A 20,259-nucleotide genomic window follows, 5' to 3' on the forward strand; every position below is an offset into this window, starting at 1 on the left:
TTTGTGGTTATAAATGAATTAGAGATTAAATTTACAACTGATATGTAATATCTTTGCTATAAATTTCTAACTTACAGTTTTAAGATTTTCGTAAAGGCTGGTAGATTTTAAGAAGGAAAAGAGAATATTAGATTGCTCCAAAGAACAGAACTAAATGAAAGCAGTGGACTCTATCATTTGAGGTGCTAGCAGCTAATGACCCTTGGGAAAACTGAGATTTTGAATGATGCTGTTTGTGACTGTGTTCATATTTAGTTTGAGTTTGTCCTAAAACCAAATTAAAATAAGGTCTCATTTAAAGTGAGGAGTATATGACGTGCCTAGTGGGTCTGTCTCCTAATTGAGACTGTAACTAATAAAATCATTAAAAGTCAATGATGATGTTGATAAAAACAATATATACTTAAATTTATAGAAATAGTTCTTTCAAGTTCTCTTGATGCTTGCCTCACAATAATCCCAAGACAACAAAAATCTCTAAATTTGAAATGTGACAATTTTAATGTATCAACTCAGTAAGTAATGACATGCTCACAAATGTATTTGTGTTTCAGTTCACATTAGAGAGAACATAAAAAGAATGTTCAATATTGGCTGAAAACAGTCCATCACTGAATACTAAAATATTAATCTTAAGTTCATTTGTATTAAATAGCAGTATTAAAAATAATAAAAACCACATTTTAGCACCTTTACCACCTCAATTATTACTATCAATTCCATTATTCATGATAAAAAAAAAGTAGGAAAACATTTCAAGAGTCAGTTCAGCCAACATTTATAAAACAACTACTATTTATAAGACACCAGTCTTGATGAAAAGTATACAGAAGATGAAGTGTTTGTTCTCAGTAGAATGAGATGTCTATATATATAAGCAAATAAATAAGAAATGTGGAAGGGAATTTGAGAGGGAGGGAACACATGTGGCTGGAGTGATCATGAAGTAGGTGGCACTTAAAGTGGGCTTTCTAAAGGTATAATTAGAAGGATTTCATTCGTTCTAGTGAATTCTTCAAGGATATTATATAAAAAGTTAATTATATAAAAAGTTAATATTACATATATATATATACACACACATATATATGTTTATACTGCTATTATGACATAAATAGCAACATACCAAAAGGCAAATGCCTTTAAAGCCTATAAAGCTCTATAAAATACCTTAAAAATTAGGGGGCTCAATGAGCTTGATATGTAAATATATAAATATTCACATAAAATTTCTAAAAGTATCTTTCATTTTAATTGTTACATTTGAAAATTTTTTAATGACATTCAACTTATTGACAGAAGAAATCTAAAGATAGGATGCTATAGCACTGTGTCTGGAGAAGAATCAACCACACTACTGACTTCAGGCCTTAATTTTCAGGATATAATAAAGAAAATTCAGAATAATCATACATAAGTATAATTAAAGTTTACTGTTTTAAGTGAAATGTACTAGTCTGTTTTGAAAATAATTAACAATTTAAAAAATAACACCACCTCCAAAAAAAGGATTAAAAAACTTTTAATAATGAATATTTACTAAAATCTTTATTTTGTAACACTTTATTCACTATTTTCTGAATTTTCATGTTAGGTTGTATTGTAAGTTTAGCCTGTACTAGTAATTTGAGGTCTTAAGAGATCAAACCCACAGCAGGTTAGTGGCAAAGTCAATATTACAGCTCCCATGCTTCAGGTAAGCCTCCAGTGACATGCTGCCTTTAATTTCATAATTCAAAACCACACCTTAGAAATGAAATTACCTGATGGTGTTATGACTCTGATATTCTTGGAGCACTTCTGGGTATATGGTTCTTCTGTTTTAAAAAAAAAAAAGTCTATGTTGTCTGCATGAAGATTCACTACTTATACCACAAGATGTTGCTATGAGGCATCATCAGAGTAGTGTATGAAATAGTGCGGGAGTACTATGACTAGATTACTCCTTCCTTATTATACAAAGTATTCAGTAGTACTATCAAAAAGAGATTTCTCCATGGGCTAGTATATTGATACCAAGCATCTAGCAGAATCAGAGAAGATTTAGGGAGAGCTACTGCTTCTCAGCTTTAAATGTAACTCCAACCTTTAATACACAGTAGTCTACCTCTAAATGCTAATAGACCTTCAAGCTTTATAAAAATGAAGGAGGTGATTGAAATAATCTACAAAGTCCTTTCCACCTCTAATCTTATGACTGCCTGAGCTATAAATTATACAATATATGACCACAGAAATACAACTTCATATCTATTAACTGTGCATCACTACATAATTTGAAGTACTATACAGGTATTAATCAAATCTAAAGCTTGAAAGAATAAAAACTATCAGGTAAGATATTCAGGGAACAATTTGGAGAACTCCACATTTCCATCAATTTTTGAGCTTTTCTTTAAAAGAAAAATTCAAGAGTTTACTCTTGCAGACCACTCACCATAAACTATACTCACTTTTTACATACAGATATTTACCAGAGCAATATTTATATATTTAAGATAATACTGTCTAAGAATAAGCACATACCATCCCTGTTCATCAGCCCTTAATAAAAGAATTCAACATTAACAATATTATTTCTACAAAATTATGATGATTTGTCTTTTAATAAAATAATAAAGCTACTAAAATATGGAAATCTAAGGAACAATTTAGCTAACAGCATTCTTACTTTATTTTGTTCTGAAAAGTTACAGGAAGAGCTCTAAGAATGCAACTGGAGAGCATCTATCTCCCTCTCCCAACCACATTCTCACCAAGAAAACCGAGGCCATTTACTCTCTCTTTTTCCCTTCTACTTATTTCATATCACCCAAATGCTACAACCTCTTCTTCCACCCTTTCTTACATTACAAGATACACCATCTACTTGCCAAGACAAGCCCCTCTCTACAAAGGTATTCCATTCTCTTTCATCTTCTCTTTAGCTTCAATCTTTCCTTGTATTACTGACAGGCTGTTTCCCAACTGCATACAAGCATGCCCATGTGTCCCTCACCCTCAAAAAGTCCTCACTTTATCTGTCCATTTCTGCTAGCTCTCTTTTCTTTCTTGGCCAGCCAGCTTGAGAAAGTCATCTACAATATGTACCACCACCTTCTTTCCTCTCATTCTCTCTGTAACTCTCTACAGTCTGGCTTCCCACCTCATTATTCAACTAAAATTCCTCTCTCTGAAGTCTAATAATCTTTTAACTGCCAAATGTAAAGGCCTTTCCCCAAATCATATCCTTCTTGACTTCTCTGTAGCCCATGACACTTCTGATTAATCTCTTCTCTTTTTCAGTACACTACTCTTGCCTGAATTCACATGTTGTTTCTCAGGCTCCTATGCTGGATCTTCATTCAGATAATGCCCACTAAAGGTAAGTGTTCCCCCAGGAATATGTCCTAGACTCTCTTATCGTCTTCCTTTATACTATTTCACTTGATGACCTCATCAGCTCCCCTGGATTCAGTAATCATCCCTGAGCTCACAATTTTCAAACTTACTTATCTATCTCATACTTACCTGCTAACCTCCAGTCTTAAATTGCTGGCAGCATCTTTGGCATCTAGAACTACATTCCCTATAGACATCTTTAAAGTAAGTACAGTCAAATTCAAATTCACAATCTCCCCATCCCTTACCCACCCACCCCAATAAACCTCTCTCTGTTTCAATTTCACTACTGATGTTGAGGGTACCATAAATCTCCCTGTCCCACAGTTTTGCAAACTAAGTGTCCTCAACTCCTCACTCCCTCTCACTCCCTCATAGTTCTCATTTCTTTGGCCATTTTACCCTCTTCCACTCTCATATGGTTTTTAAAATCAATCTTTAGGCTCCTTTTTTTTCCTTTTAAACTCTTATTTTCTCTTCTGAGAGTTTTGCCTGGGCTTGGGCTGATGCTCCAATTTACTATAAAGCTTTGCTTGTAGATTACCCTTCTATTCTGGGTTTTTTTCTTGAGCTTCCTTGTCACCACAGTATCTCTTTAGCATGAAATTCTTTTTTTTTTGTTTGTTTGTTCGCTCTTTCTTTCAGCCTATTTCTTGGCTTTGAAATTAATGTTAGGTCTGGCCCCCCCATGCACTTCTTGGCTAAGTTTCTATGTTCTTGTAGCTTCATACTGCTTTCATAGCTTGGGCTGGGGCCCCAAAAGCTTTCTGTGCTCCCAGAATGATGTGATTTGGAGTAAAGTCTACTCAAAGTCTTCTTCATCTGAGCTCTGCAAGGTCTTGACTCAAATTTGGGTCTATTAGTTAAGCTCTAGCTAGAAATTTCAACAAACTGATATTGGACTCAACAATTAATCTGCTTGAGAGGATCTGAAATTTAGAGCAATCTGTCAGCTTGTTCTCCTCTGGTCTAGGATTCCTGCCCTGGGTTATGCCACTATAAACATCCTGGGCTAGAAGCTAAAATTGAGTCCCTCCTCTGCTCCTGGGGCAGAAATACTCATTGTTTACTTCTGAACTTGTTCCTCATTAGGTACACAATTAGGGTCCACAAGCACAACTACCCCTCTCTGCCAATCCTAGCACTCTTGGTCACACCCCATTGCCCCTTGTCCACAGATCTTTCTCCTGTACCAGTGAAAGCAGAAATTCAATCCTGCCCGCTCATCTCACCAAAACATACATACACGTGTACATACTTACATGCATGTTACATATATAAATGCACATACATAATAACGTGTATATACACACTATGAATGCATGCATAAAGAAGAGACATGAAATGTTTTTGGAAAGATAACTTCCTATAATTTTTCTGAGTTTTTTATGATTCTAGGGGTAAGCAGTATTATTTAAAATTTTTAAATGGAGGGTAATTCTTAGAAAATTAAACAGAATCCCAGAATACACAGTGTGCTGCTTTTCCTTCCATCTATTTGCTTAAATTTAAAGTAAAAAATATTACCACCCATTTCTTAAAACAGGACAAGATAACAAATATACTCCTACTTTGTTTTAAGAGGTCCTGAAGTCATCTCTTTACTTTTCAGTGGGCTTTCCTAAAATCTCTCATTATTAAGCTCAGCTTAAATCATCGATTCTTTTGAGTTAAAAGATTGGCAATCTCCTTTTTAATCCCCTCATTTAAAATATATTTATAAATAAGATGAGAATTATCCAAACCTCTAAAGTTGATGTATTTATTGTCTTTATTCCAAGGAACTCAATAAAAAAATAAAACAAATGGCCTTTCCACTATTTGCCAAATTATTGTTCAAGGTGAAGTATAAGAAACATCAATTTCCTGAATCTGTGCTCCAATAGCTAAAATTTTACTTGGGCGAGTTGATTAGTTTTTTTTTCCTCTGTGTTCACAAATTAAAAAATAAAATAAAGGGTATGTAACATATAGTGAATTTCATATTAGAACAAGAATCTGCATATTTTGACAAAATGCATTCTCTCACTCTCAAACAGCAAACACAACAATGTTTCTGTTTTATCCCAGCCTGTCATCTCCATTCTGAATTAACATGTTTCATCTAAATATTGGCAAGTTGTCCTTTTATACTAAAAGAGAAGCTGAGTATCCATTTTTTCTGGTTTCCTGGATTGTGATGGCAGAAATCACACCTGCTCTCTGTTCTATCAAGTTCTACCAGAGAATGACGTAATAGGATATACACCCACCAGGCATCCAGTAAACATCTGCCTTGACCTTCCATATTCCATCACATTAGACTACCTTAAAAGCTGACTAGTCAAATATATATGCATATATTTGTACAGGCACAACAAACACACTTATACAAGTTCATATACAATCAGATCCGCTATAATACATGCTTCAGAAATAATGTTACAGGACCGATATAGTAAGCTTCTGCTTGATTCCTTCCTCAAGATAATGTGAGAATGCTGAAAACGACAACACTTAACAAACACTCAAATAGCCACTCTAATACCCATTTCCAGAACACCATTTCAGATTTTGGTCAAGGTAAAGTTCCATATTTATTATATATCTTCTTATTCAGAAGGAAGCTATGGGAAGAGAAGGGCTTGTCTATAACAACTCCTACCCCGTCTGCCATTATTCTATGAAGCCTAACGGTAAAGACTTGGCTAATATTTATTATAGCATTTATGAATTTCTTGACCATTTAATATGTGTAAAACTGTGCTAGCATTTTTATTAGTTCCTGTCTCTTTTTAAAAAATAGCACTAGGTTTTTGAGTGTTAAGTCTTTAACTTCATTTTCCTCATAAATTCTGTGGTTTATATTTTGTAATTTTCCATAGTGGAAAATTTTGGAGAACACATGTGACATTACAACAGAACTCTGTATATATAAATGTGTACCTTTTTCTCTCTCTCTGTATACATGCACACGCAGATACATATGGCCATGTATACACACTGTGCATATATATTTGCATTTCTATCCGAGGTGATTAGTATGGTTTTTGGCACACAGTGAGCACTTAATAAATACCCAGGAATTCATTACACAGATAAAATACATTTAACAAAATGCAAAATGGGAAGTAAATCTGGAAAAACTTAGCAGTGGGGAAAATCAAGATATTATTTTAGCCTCAAAGGTAAAGATGCAAACTGGTCAAATTTAGCTCTTGTCTTATGATACAGTGAGAGAGAAGAGCAGCTCCTACAGTTATAACCTAATGCTCACATCATATGCCCAGTAGTCACAAAGGTACCATCTAAGAGGCGAACAAAACAAAAAAATGGAAGTGAAAGTTCTTTTTTTAAAGAATCCTAAGTCTATAGGTACCAAATAAAAGGTTATGTTCCTTAAATATAAAAGAATATAGCACTAATACTAAGTTGCTATTTGATTCATTAACATTTGATAAGAGGAAGGAAAAGACAAAGAATTTAGAAAAAAACTAAAATCACCTGGCAAATATTAATTTATTTTATTTCAATACTTTCATAAAGAATAAACTTTTATTCATTTATGTAACCCAACTAATTTGTACTAACTTATGTTACCTGTGGATTTATTTGATGCTCGCCTTCGAATTTCAGTCACCATTAGACGTGAAACTTGGGTTGTAAACTGAAGCAGATCAGAAAATTTTTCTGTCATTGTATTTGGTGGAGCATTTCCAAAAACCTGCCAAAAACAAAACATGATTTTAAATTAAACAAGTCTCTCTACTGCATTCATTTGTTTTCATGTATTTTATAAATATAAAATTAAAACCAGAAAGTGTACTTATAGTAAGTCAAAATGGAGCTATCAAAATGAATTCTTTTTCACCTACTGAAAATAACTGCGCTTTAGAAATTATTTTCTATTTTAGAAAGTATCAAGAAAATGAAACCCAGATACTTTAGGAAAGAACAACTAACAAAGGAAGAGAAAACAAATTTTTTTTAATATTGCATAAAATGCTGACTATAAATCCCCCCTCTCCATTTTACCCCACTTGTTCTTCTCTCCCTTAAAGCGTCTAGCAAATAATACTATATTATATTTATCACCAAATCTTGGTTAAGTAGTAAGTGCTATATTGAGAGTCAAATTAGAATCCTGATTCTTACACTTACTAGCTAATTGCTGTTGGTGGGAAATTCACAAACTGAGCCTCCGTTTCCTCATCAGTAAAATTGGGATAATAAATACTTGTAATACTTTCCATATATAGGGTGCTATCAGAAACAAATGAGACATGTTGTAAAGTACTTTGCAAATATTAAAAATGTTAATTATTATTTTTGAGAACTTCTGGATTTAAAATCAGAGGGCACTGAAAATTTGGTTTTGACATTCAATAGTATCACTAATACTTTGACCAGGTCTCTCTAGGCCTTTGTTTCTAAATCTATAAAGTTATATGACCTCTAAATCCCCTATGACTGTCAAACCTTTCAAAGCACCTAATGCAGTGATGGTGAACATATGGCATGGGTGCCAAAGATGGCACACAGAGTGCTCACGGCCACCCTCTTTCCCCAAGTTCATTACTACAAAGACAGAGGGACTTGGGCAGAGCTGCTCTCCTCCCCCTCTCCAATGTTCCTGATGACATCTTTTCATACCACCAGCCCCTCTGCCCAGCAGCCCAATGGGAGCATTTTCTCCCTCCCCTGTGTGCTGTGGAGGTGAGAGGGAGGGGCACAACCCACAGTCCGGGGGGGGGACGGGGATGTAGTACTCTGTCTCTAAAAGGTTCGCCATCACTGATTTATAATGTAATGCCCTACACATCCTGCCAAAGCCAATAATGTGTATAAGCTCTTGTAGTAAGTGAAACTAACTAAGCCTAGACATGGATGTTAATATATTCCAGCTAGAAAGCTATAATAGTTTCTAGTAATATTATGACAATAACTGCGCCTGACCTGTGTCCTCTTCTTCACCATATCCTGAATGATCAGTCCAGATAGATTGATGGATCACGCCAAACTAAATCATTTTCTGTTCAATCACCTTTAGAAGAAAAAACAAGCACCTTGGCCTAACATTTAAGGTTTTCCACAATCTCTTTCCAACTTGTCTTACCAATCTAAAATCACATTTACTCCTTTTCATATAGAAATTCATAAATCAGATCTTCTTCAATGTTGTTCTGGCTACTCTTAAGAATTTGTACAAGTTTTGGGCAGATAAGTGGTTCAGTGGATTGAGACTCAGGCCTGAAGTCAAAAAGATCTGGGTTCTGATACTTCCTAGCTGTGTGACCCTGGGCAAGTCACTTAGCCCCAACTGTCTAGCCCTTACCACTCTTTTGCCTTGGAATCAATACATAGTATTGATTCTAAGACAGAAGATAAAAGTTTAAAAAATAAATAAAATTAAGAATTTGCACAAGCCAATACCAGATTAGTGGTGGTATCAAATAGCTAAATTCTATAAAGAATTGATTACTACTACAGAAAGACTTGCAAGGAAAAGTGAAGTAGAAAACAAGAGAGACAAATTTAAATGAAGATCAAATAGGAAATGATTTAAGCCAAGAAGATTTCACTGGTTCAACCATACAAATGGCAGAAGATAACAGTGCAGTGAGAAATGAATCATTAGCAATTAATACAATAGCTACTCAAAAACCAGAACCGTTTGCATGGAGTACAATGTGGAAGAATGAATACATACATCCTAGTGATACAGGGGAAAATGCAGCTGTACTAAAATGTCATTCCCAGAAAATAACATCATAGAGGGAAAGGTTTCTACCTTTAATTAAAAAAATTTAATTAATAAAAAATTGGATTTTAATAGAATTTTAAAATTGAAGAAAAAGTTGTTTGTGAACTTAAGTTGTGTTTAAATTAAAGAATTTATTTGTGTTCAATGGTAGGTATGGGAGAGTTTAATTTTTTACACAAAATCACCAAGTAGATTTACCGATTGTTGTCCTTTTACTTGATGAAATCATTGATATCTTGATTCTTAAAAATGACAAATTAAAAATCTGTATGTTTCAAAAGTATAAGTACCAGATCTTAAACTGTACTCATCAAAACAATCTGTTACTGCCTAAGACTTAGAAGGGTTGATCAGTGTAACAGACTTAGGGTAAATGACCTCAGCAATCTGGTGTTCCATGAACCCAGACGCCAACTTTTGGGATAGGAAACCACTATTTGACAAAAACTGCTGGGAAAAATTGGAAAACAATATGACAAAAATTAGGTTTAGATCAATATCTCAAACCCTAAACCAAGATAAATTCAAAATGGGTATATGATAATTGGTGATATTATAAAGTAAATTGGGTGAACATAGAATAGTATACTATAAGATATATAATTGAAAATCTGTTACCCTAAAAAAGGAACTACATTTCCTGGGAGTCCACCGACTTCCTGTCATTATATACTTCCTACAGACAGGAAATAAATTGAGTGGGCAGGCCTCCTCCTCCCTCTTTGGCTTCCTGTCAGCATGGTGATGGTGCTGAGTGGGAATTTTGAAAGGCTAATCAGCCATGGGCATGTGTATCCTCTTTATTCCTTTATTTCTAATGATCATTAACAAATCTTTAAAATATAATATTTTATTACTGAGATCTAATTTTAATTTTTACATGGACAAGAGATCATCTCTTGGAGTAACCTGCTGAAAGAAGAGCAGGGAAGGTAAAGAAAAAAACTCAAGAGTTCTAAGGAAGGAACAGAGGCTTGGAGATCCAATTGTCAAGCCACTCCTGGCTTGGGGAAAGAGAGGAGAGAGGTGAATCTCCAGAAGCTAAGGAGGAGGCTATTCTTTTGCAGATCTACTGTTCTTTGTGAACCCCTGAATACCTCCAACCAAACTCTTCTTGACAGCAGTCTAAGTCCTCAGTGGGACTGTGGATTGGGACTTTTTGAAGAGTCATCCACAGATTCCCTCTCCCTCTCCCTCTCTCTCTCACCTGTCCCTGGACTCCTATACTCAAGTTTTAGTTAGCTTAAGAGTAGGGACTAATAGGCAGTTGGCAAGAAAGAGGGATCAAGGCTGAGAAGCCTTGAACACCTGGACTTTGGAGGGCCAATCTTCCAGAGGGGGCAATTGTAGGGCTTCCCTAGTTACCTACTTTCCTACTTGATATCCTTGCCACCCCTTTCTTGCTTGAACCCCAATAAATCAACTGTTATTCAAGATTTTGGTCTGGGCCAGTCTCTAAACAAACATAATTAAGAGGATTTAAGATTTGGGGAGGGTCACCCCTCTCCCCAAAAGGGGGTTGACTTCTAGATCTCAAGGATTCAAGATTGCCTGATCCAAAGAATTAACATCTCTCATTGGCAGTTGGATGGCCCTAAGATCCTGAAAGGGACTGACAGTTGATGTCCCTGGGGGAAACAGAGGCATAAGAAATCATTTTGCCTCTCAAGGCTCTTTGGAGGGAGGTATCTTGTCAACTCACTAAGGCTTCCCTCTCTAGTCTCCTGACCTCCATCTCTCAGAAAACATTCTCTGGGGAGACAGACTTCCCTTTCAAGGAGATGGGATTTGGCTATCTCCCCTCAGAAGGAAGGGAGGAGAAGGATCTCTTCACTCTCTCAACTCCACTCCCTCTTTCTCTCCATCATCACTATCCCTTCTCCTAAACCCTGCATTACAATACCTGTCAAATCTATGGGAAAGGAAAGAATTTGAGACCAAGCAAGAGAAAGAGAACATTACAAAATGTAAAATGAATAATTCTGATTATATTACATTAAAAGGTTTTGTACAAACAAGTGTCTCCATCTCTCCTTTGATGCTATCACATTTTGCCTTGTGTTACACCTATCCGTATTTAGGTGTGTTATGCTTATTAGAATTTAGGTCACATCTTCCTCCCTCCCCAGAGTAGCTTGCTGCATTTAGGTATTGAGTTATTTTTTGCCTTTGTATAATCAATACAATGCTTATAGTAAATTCTGGGGCTGTAAGGAGAAGCCCATCTAGATTCATCTCTCTGTGCAGTAATTGGTAAGATTAAGGAAGGTGATGGTGTCAACAAGTCAAGAAACCTTTATTAACGACCTATTATGCACCGGGCACTCACCTGAACACTGAGATACAAAAGGGGCAAAAAGTAGTTTCAGCTCTTGAGGAGCTTATGGTCTAATAGAGAAGACAACAAACAAACAACTATATACAAACCAGATAAGCACAGCGTAAACTAGAAAAAATCAATTGAGAGAAATGACTAGCATTAAGGGGAATCTAGAAGAACTTGTGGAAAGTTAAAATTCTAGATGGGACTTTAAAGAACTGAGGAAAACTAAGAAATGGAGATGGAGAGGGATAAAAATACAAGTATGGAAACAGTCTGTGGAAACAAACAGAGTAAGAAAATGGTGTCTTATCTGAGGAAAGGAAATGAGGTAAGTGCCACTGGATCACAGAAATATGGAGTGGTTGAGAGGGACAGGACAGATTAGGAAGTAAGGAGGCAGGAAAGGTATTCTTGAATAAGATCATGAAGGGCTCTAAAAGCCAAAGAGAAGATCGATCCAGGAGATGAGGAAGTCATTGAAGTTGACTGAAAATGGAGCTATATGGTCACAGGTACAATAGAGAAAATCAATTCAACAGCTGAGTGACGGATGAATTAGTCGGGAGAGATGTGAGTCTGGGAGACCAATGAGCTGGGTGAAATGATGAGGGGTCTGCACCCATGTGGGAACAGTGTCAGAAGAGAGAAAGGCATACATACGTACAAAAGCAGACTTGATAAAACATGAAGACAGACTAGATCTGGGGGGAGGGCAGAGGGGAGAGATTAAGGAGTCAACAACAACACCTAAACTGCAAACTAAATGCCTGGGATGAAGATGGTGTGTCCTCAACAGTAACACAAAAGTATGGAAGAAGCTGAGTTCTTGTGGGGAAGGGAGTTGGGGAGGAGAGAGGAAAAGCATTTATTTGTGCAATTCTGACTCACTTGAATCCAATTCATGCACAAGTCAAAACATCACTCCATGGCATTAGTCCTTTTCAAAATAAAAGGACAAACAACAACCCCCACCACCTACTTTTTCCCCATGATTTCTTTTGCCAGGTTTATTCTGTTGTAACTCTATTACTACAGTAATTACTATTACTATCTCCCTCACACGGTGCCTCTCTTCTCCCTGTTATCAATCCTTTTCCTAATTCTGGAGTCTTAATTAACTTATTTATTTTTTCCATTTTATTTATCTCATTCTTCATATCTTTTATTCCTTTATTTTCCTCTTAGTTGAGTGATTAAAATCCTCCCTCTTATTCTCATGTGCTAACCTATTTTATTTGTATGTTTTTCCTTTTTTCCACATCTTTTTTTCTAAGAAACTGCAAATTTATAAATATCATGCTTGGCTTCAAAATAGAAATATGAGAAGACACCTTCTCCCACCACTCCAATAGAGAAGCGCAGGGTGGGGGAGGGCTAAACATGTAGAATATTTCATTAAATTTTTCAACCTACTGAATGACTCTACAAGTCTTTTTCTTTCATTTTTTCTCTCTGTTATAAGAGATGGCTCTCTGGAAAGGGCAATCAGGGAGGGAAATGCAGGCCATTTTAAAAAAAATATCAAAAATAGCTATTTAAAAAAAAGAACTATGCCACATAAAAGAGCTACCTTGTTGCATTGAGAAGACAACAGGTAAATAGTATTAATCTCTAAGGCACCAGGTCAGCATGGTTGATGTCCTTTAGGTCCATTCCACTGGGCATACATTTATTAAGGCAAAACATTACACTATAATAAAAATCAAACCTATTCAGTATTTCTTCTTATCATTTTCATAATACAGCTCATCTTGCCAATCTATAAGAAGCCAGGAACCAGAAATATGTAAAGTAGAACTCTGGGGAGCCAAGATAGAAATCACAAACCTCTATCACAATCTGGGAACTGAAGCCCAAACTCAGAAAGCAATACATATTACTTATATAAATATTCCCTAAAATGTGTATTTACATAAAATCAAAGATCACAGATATCTTGAAACATTTGAAATTAAAGAAAATTGCCCTAAATATTGCAATAAGATTTCAAGATGTCACCATATTACACCCAAACACAATAATTACTGCTCATAATAAACTTGAATCATCAAGAACCAGTTAATTATGCTTATTTGGTTAACTCTGCTTAAAAAGGTCAATTGTAAAATAAATTTAGAAAGATTTCTATTTTAAATGGTTAAAATAAAGATTTTTATATTTAAGTTCTTGACTATCTAATAATAAAATTCAATTATCCTGAAAACTTACCTCCTTAGCACCAACAGATAACATGAGTTTTACCACAGGTGTAGTAAATGTAATATTTGAAAGAAATTAATAATACCATGGACAGAGGCAAGATGGCAGAATAGAGGAAATACTGCCAAATTTTCTCAATACTCCCCTCCAAAAACTTTAAAAAGATGCCTCAAATTGAATTCTGTAGTAGCTGTCAACAAAAGGTCAAAGTAAGACATTATTCAAGTCCAAACAAATTAGGAAGTCAGAAGGAGAGCTGTGATATGGGAGTGGAGGCTAGTCAAGATGCAACACCAGTGGTGGTACAAGATAGTGAGAAGGCGGAGTCAAGATGGCGGCCAAGAAGGAGAAGTTCAGACCTCGGAATACCCTTCCTTACCGATCACAAACTGAATGCTCCCAGGGGTCTCAAAATCAATCTTAACAACAAGTCAGAGGCAAGGAACCCTCCTGCTGGACTTAATTCAAAAGGTACACCCCCTGAAAAGCCGGAATCCGAGAACACTTGGTTTTAAGGGGAAGACAGAAGGAAAGTTCCTGGTCTGAAGGGCATAACTTGCAAGCAGGGCTGGCCAGGTTCAGAGCATCACAGAGAGCAGGGAAGGAGCTGGAGAGGGGGCATAGACCTGGCAGCCTGGCCAGAGCTGTGGAGATCCTCCATATTTGCTCCAGCCTTCCAGGAAGTTTTGGAATAAGAGCACACCCAACACAACTAAGCTGAACTTAATCCCATCAAAAGTCTCCAGAACTCAGGGAAGCCGAGGCTCCAAACCCATCCTCATTAACTGCTGGACTTTAATTCAATCAAAAGCCTCCCGAGGACAGGGAAGCTCAAACCCCAACAACCCCACACCAGAGACTACACCAAGAGATCTCCTGTTAAAGCTCCAAGAGGGAAGACTGACAGAAGCCCGCAAAATCAAAAAACTGAAAGGAGCAAGAGCACAGACAAATACGGAGAGTAAAGAAGGGGTGAATTTGAGCAAAAAACAGAAAATGAAGAAACTACAATAGACAGCTTCTACTCACCAAACGGAATAGAGAGAGAGATCAGCAAACGATAAATCAGAAATCCCAGAGAATTGGATACAGGCTGTGGAAGAACTCAAAACACAATTAAGAGAGGATGAAGACAATTGGGAAAAGAACTTAAAAATTAAGATAAGTCATCTGGAAACAGAGGCACTTTAAGTAAAAAGAGAAAATAGTGTCTGGAAAGCCAAAATCAACCAGCTGGAAAATGAGGCAAAGGAGATGAAAGATTAGGTGAAGAGGATGAAAGATGATCTTCAAAGAAAATCAGACCAGAAGGAAAAGGATGACCAAAAAGCCAGGGATGAAATCTAGTCTTAAAGAACCAGAATACAACAAATAGAATTAAGTGACCTCACAAGGCAGCAGGATACTATAAAACAAAATGAAAAGAATTAAAAAACTGAGGAAATATGAAGCATCTCATTCACAAAACAGATGATTTAGAAAATCGTTCGAGAAGAGACAATTTAAGAATCATTGGTCTACCAGAAGACCATGACAAAAGAAAAAGCCTAGACACAATACTACAAAAACTGTCCAGATATCCTAGAACAAGAGGGGAAAGTGGAGATTGAAAGAATCCACAGATCACCTCCTGTATTTAATCCCCAACTGACAACACAAAGGAATATTATAGCCAAATTCAAAAACTATCAGACCAAAGAAAAGATATTACAAGCTGGCAAGAAGAAGCCATTCAGATACCATAGAAACACAGTGAGGATAACACAGGATCTGGCTGCATCCACACTGAAAGACCGAAAGGCATAGAATACGATATTCCAGAAAGCAAGGGAACTAGGTCTACAACCAAGAATAAAATACCCATCAAAACTGACTATATTCTTACAGGGTAAAGTATGGTCATTTAATAAAACAGAAGAGTTCCAAGCATTCATAAAGAAAAGAGCAGACCTGAACAGAAAATTTGATGTCCAAGCACGAAACTCAAGAGAACCATCAAAAGGTAATTTAAAAAGAGGGGAAAAAGAAAAACAAAACAAAACAACAAAAAAAAAATTTTAAGAGACTCAATAATTTAAAATGATATGTATCCCTATAAGAAAAGAGGTCATTGGTAACACTTAAAAACTGCTGCTATGGGGGCAGCTAGGTAGCTCAGTGGATTGAGAGCCAATCCTAGAGATGGGAGGTCCTAGGTTAAAATCTGGCCTCAGACACTTCCTAGCTGTGTGACCCTGGGCAAGTCACTTGACCCCCATTTCCTAGCCCTTACCACTCTTCTGCCTTGGAGCCAATACACAGTATTGACTCCAAGATGGAAGGTAAGGGTTAAAAAAAAAAAAACTATTGCTATCACCTGGGCAGCTAGAAGAATTACACTTAGAGGGAACAGTGACAAACTGTATAGGATGAAAGGTCAAGACATAAATAGGTATATAAATATATGCATGCATAAATACATATACCTGTGTGTGTGTATATATATATACAAATATACAACCAGAGCAAAAATTAAAAAAAAAGTTAGTACTAAAAGAAATGGGAAAAGAAACAAATGGGGGTAAATTTATATGTCACAAAGAAGCTCATGGCGGGGGGGGGGGGAGAACATCGATACACTGGAAAGGTAAAGAGGTTGGAGATAGGAAATACTCAACTCTTATGTGCTTTGAAATTGACCCAAAGAGGGAAGAACAATCCAATCCATTGGGGCAGAGAATAGATTTGCCCCTTGTAGGGGAGTAGAAGGGTACAAAACAGACGGTTGGGGAGGGAAGCAATACAAGGGAGGGAGAGGATGGGTGGGGCAATTTTAAAAAGACTACAGGGAAAAATAAGGGGGGGAAGAAGAAGGGAGGGGGGTATAAAGGGAAGTAAAATAAGGGTGGGAACTAGGGGGAATGATTATAAACAAACATTGGTGTAGAAGGAAATAGTGAAAGAAGAAAAGGCAGGACAGGGGTAAAAATCAAAATGCTGGGAAATACACAGCTAGTAATCATGATTCTGAATGTGAATGGAATGAACTCAACCATAAAACACAAGTGAATAGCAGAGTGGATTAGAATCCAAAACCCTACTATGTGCTATCTTCAAGAAACACACATGAATAAGGTAGATACACATAGGGTGAAAGTAAGAGGATGGAGCCAAATCTATTGGGCATTAATTGATAAAAAGAAGGCAGGAGTCGCAATCATGATATCTGACAAAGCCAAAATAAAAATAAATCTAGTTAAAAGAGATAGGGAAGGTAATTATATCCTGATAAAAGGCAGTATAGACAATGAGGAAATATCTGTACTCAATATGTATGCACCAAATGGCGGAGTATCCAACTTTCTAAAGGAGAAACTAGAGGAGCTCAAAGATGAAATAGATAGAAAAACTCTACTAGTGGGAAATTTGAGCCTTCCTCTATTTGAGCTAGATAAATCAAACCAAAAAATAAGGAAGAGGTAAGAGAAGTGAATGAAATCTTAGAAAAATTAGAGATAGTAGACATGTGGAGAAAAATAAATAGGGACAAAAAGGAATACACCTTTTCAGCAGCACATGGTACATTCACAAAAATTGACCATGTATTAAGGCATAAAAACATTGCAAACAAGTGCAAAAGGGCAGAAATAATAAAAGCAACCATCTCAGACCACAATGCAATGAAAATAATAATTGGTAAGGGTACATGGAGAGATAAATAAAAAATTAATTGGAAATTAAACAATACGATTCTCCAAAACCAGCTAGTTAAATAACAAATCATAGAAACAATTAATAACGTCATTGAAGAAAATGACAATGATGAGACATCGTTTCAAAATATATGAGATGCAGCCAAAGCAGTACTCAGAGGGAAATTTATATCCTTGAGTTCATATATTATCAAATTAGAGAGGGCAGAGGTCAATGAATTGGGCATGCAAATTAAAAAACTAGAAAGTGAACACATTAAAAATCCTCATACAAAGACTAAATTAGAGATCCTAAAACTCAAAGGAGAAATTAATAAAATTGAAAGTCAAAGAACTATTGATTCAATGAATAAGACTAAAAGCTGGTACTTTGAAAAAACATAAAATAGACAAAGTAGTAGTCAGTCTAATTTAAAAAAGGAAAGAAAAAACCCAAATTGACAGTATCCATTGTAACAGTTAAAATTGGTGAAGCCAGGGAAAAGGAAACAATTATGAATATGCCCAACTCAATTGGGTTTTATAGAGATTTTAATTAACAATACAATGAGTAATCAAAGAAAGAGAGAGAAAGAAAGGAATAAGTATGAAGGGCCTCAAGCCAATATGGCCTAGACCTGAGTCTTAAAAGAGAAATCAGTCAGTTTTTTATAACTCACCATAAGATCTGTCTAAGTAAGGATTTCTAATGACACCAGGCCAGCAGCATCTCAGCTGCTTTCACCAGCTCCCTCCTCCATCTGAATGTTTTAGAATCAGTCTCCTCAGAATGAGTCTCTCCAATCTGAATGTTTAAGAATGACTTCCCAGCTCTTCTCTGAGCTCTTATTTTTAAGGGCAAAATCTCCTATGTCACCTCCCCTAAGTCCTTACATCTACCAATCACTGTAGATGTTTCTAAAGGACCGCCCATTTTTAGTCCACCCCTAAGAAGGTGTGGCTTTTTGAGTAATTCACACCAGGAAAACTCTGAGTAAGTTTTCCAGTTCTTTGTTCCTTGTAAATTCACAAGTTGCTTGACCTTTATAGGTACTTAGCTTAAGAAAAGTGTGGGTTTAAGTACTTTTCATTGTTCAGAAAAGAGTTTACAACTTTATCTTCCCTTAGGGCAGACCCCACTAGATTAAGTGGAATTCTCACATTCCTGCTTTAAGTAGAGTTCACTGCCTAAATGGGGAATGGTCTTAATCCAATCTTATAAAGTAGGGTCTCAGAAATTTTAATGTTTATACCAAGATGAAAAGAGAGACCTCACCTCTAATGATGAGGAAATTAAGGCAATCATTAAAAACTACTATGCCCAATTATATGGGAACAAATATTGCAATCTAGGTGATATAGATGAATACTTACAAAAATATAAATTGTCTAGACTAAAAGAAGAATAAATAAATTACCTAAACAACCCCATATCAGAAAAAGAAATTGAACAAGCCATCAAAGAACTTCCTAAGAAAAAATCCCCAGGTCCAGATGGATTCACAAATGAATTCTATCAAACATTCAAAGAACAACTAATCCCAATAATATACAAACTATTTGACAGAATAAGCCAAGAAGGGGTTCTACCAAATTCTTTTTACAACAAAAACATGGTTCTGATCCCAAAGCCAGGCAGGTCAAAAGCAGAGAAAGAAAACTATAGGACAATCTCCCTAATGAATATAGATGCAAAAATCTTAAATAGGATACTAGCAAAAACACTCCAGCAAGACATCACAAGGGTTATCCACTATGATCAGGTAGGATTCATACCAGGAATGCAAGGATGGTTTAATATTAGGAAAACCATCCACATAATTGACCATATTAACAAGCAAACTGACAAAAATCACATGATTATCTTAATAGATGCAGGAAAAGCCTTTGATAAAATACAACACCCATTCCTATTGAAAACACTAGAAAGTATAGGAATAGAAGGGCCTTTCCTAAAAATAATAAATAGTATATATATTAAAAGATCAGCAAACATCATCTGCAATGGGGATAAACTCGAAGCCTTCCCAATAAAACAAGGATGCCCATTATCACCTTTATTATTTGATATTGTACTAGAAACACTAGCAGTTGTAATTAGAGAAGAAAAAGAAATTGAAGGTATTAAAATTGGCAATGAGGAGACCAAGGTGTCACTCTCTGTGGATGATACAATGATTTACTTAAAGAATCCTAGAGAATCAACCAAAAAGCTAGTTGAAATAATCAACAACTTTAGCAAAGTTGCAGGATTCAAAATAAACCCGCATAAGTCATCAGCATTTCTATATATCTCCAACCCAGTTCAGCAGCAAGAATTAGAAAGAGAAATTCCATTTAAAGTCACCCAAGACAATATAAAATACTTAGGAATCTATCTGCCAAGACAAACACAGGAACTATATGAACACAACTACAAAACACTCTCCACACAGTTAAAACTAGATCTAAACAATTGGAAAAACACTGCTCATGGGTGGGATGAGCTAACATAATAAAAATGACCATCCTATCCAAACTTATCTATCTATTTAGTGCCATACCCATTGAACTTCCAAAAAACTTTTTTACTAAATTAGAGAAAACCATAACAAAGTTCAGTTGGAAGAACAAAGGATCAAGGATATCCAGGGAAATCATGAAAAAAAAATACAAAGGAAGGTGGCCTTGCAGTCCCAGATCTCAAACTATATTACAAAGCAGTGGTCATCAAAACAATTTGGTACTGGCTAAGAGACAGAAAGGAGGATCAGTGGAATAGACTTGGGCTAAATGACCTCAGCAAGACAGTCTTTGACAAACCCAAAGACCCCAGCTTTTGGGACAAAAATCCACTATTTGATAAAAACTGCTGGGAAAATTGGAAGACAGTGTGGGAGAGATTAGATTTAGATCAATACTTCATTCCCTACACCAAGATAAACTCAGAATGTGTGAATGAC

At 36.0% G+C, this 20,259-nt stretch overlaps 1 protein-coding gene across 18 annotated transcripts in view; it reads right to left on the reverse strand.

Moving 5' to 3' along the window:
- Positions 1-20,259, reverse strand: part of WDFY3 (WD repeat and FYVE domain containing 3) — a 364,899-nt gene that overhangs the window by 258,645 nt on the left and 85,995 nt on the right. For 13 of the 18 annotated variants that reach the window (XM_016423066.2, XM_056803219.1, XM_056803214.1 and 10 more), the window contains exon 3: positions 6,961-7,084. In XM_016423066.2, the coding sequence (XP_016278552.1) occupies positions 6,961-7,084 (124 nt within the window). Of the gene's footprint in view, positions 1-1,763; positions 1,818-6,960; positions 7,085-8,316; positions 8,405-13,655; positions 15,083-20,259 lie in introns of those variants that run through there. The other 5 variants (XM_056803223.1, XM_056803226.1, XM_056803222.1 and 2 more) reach the window with 5 other exon arrangements.

The sequence above is a fragment of the Monodelphis domestica genome, chromosome 6, assembly GCF_027887165.1.
Source record: "Monodelphis domestica isolate mMonDom1 chromosome 6, mMonDom1.pri, whole genome shotgun sequence".
Classification (NCBI taxonomy): domain Eukaryota; kingdom Metazoa; phylum Chordata; class Mammalia; order Didelphimorphia; family Didelphidae; genus Monodelphis; species Monodelphis domestica.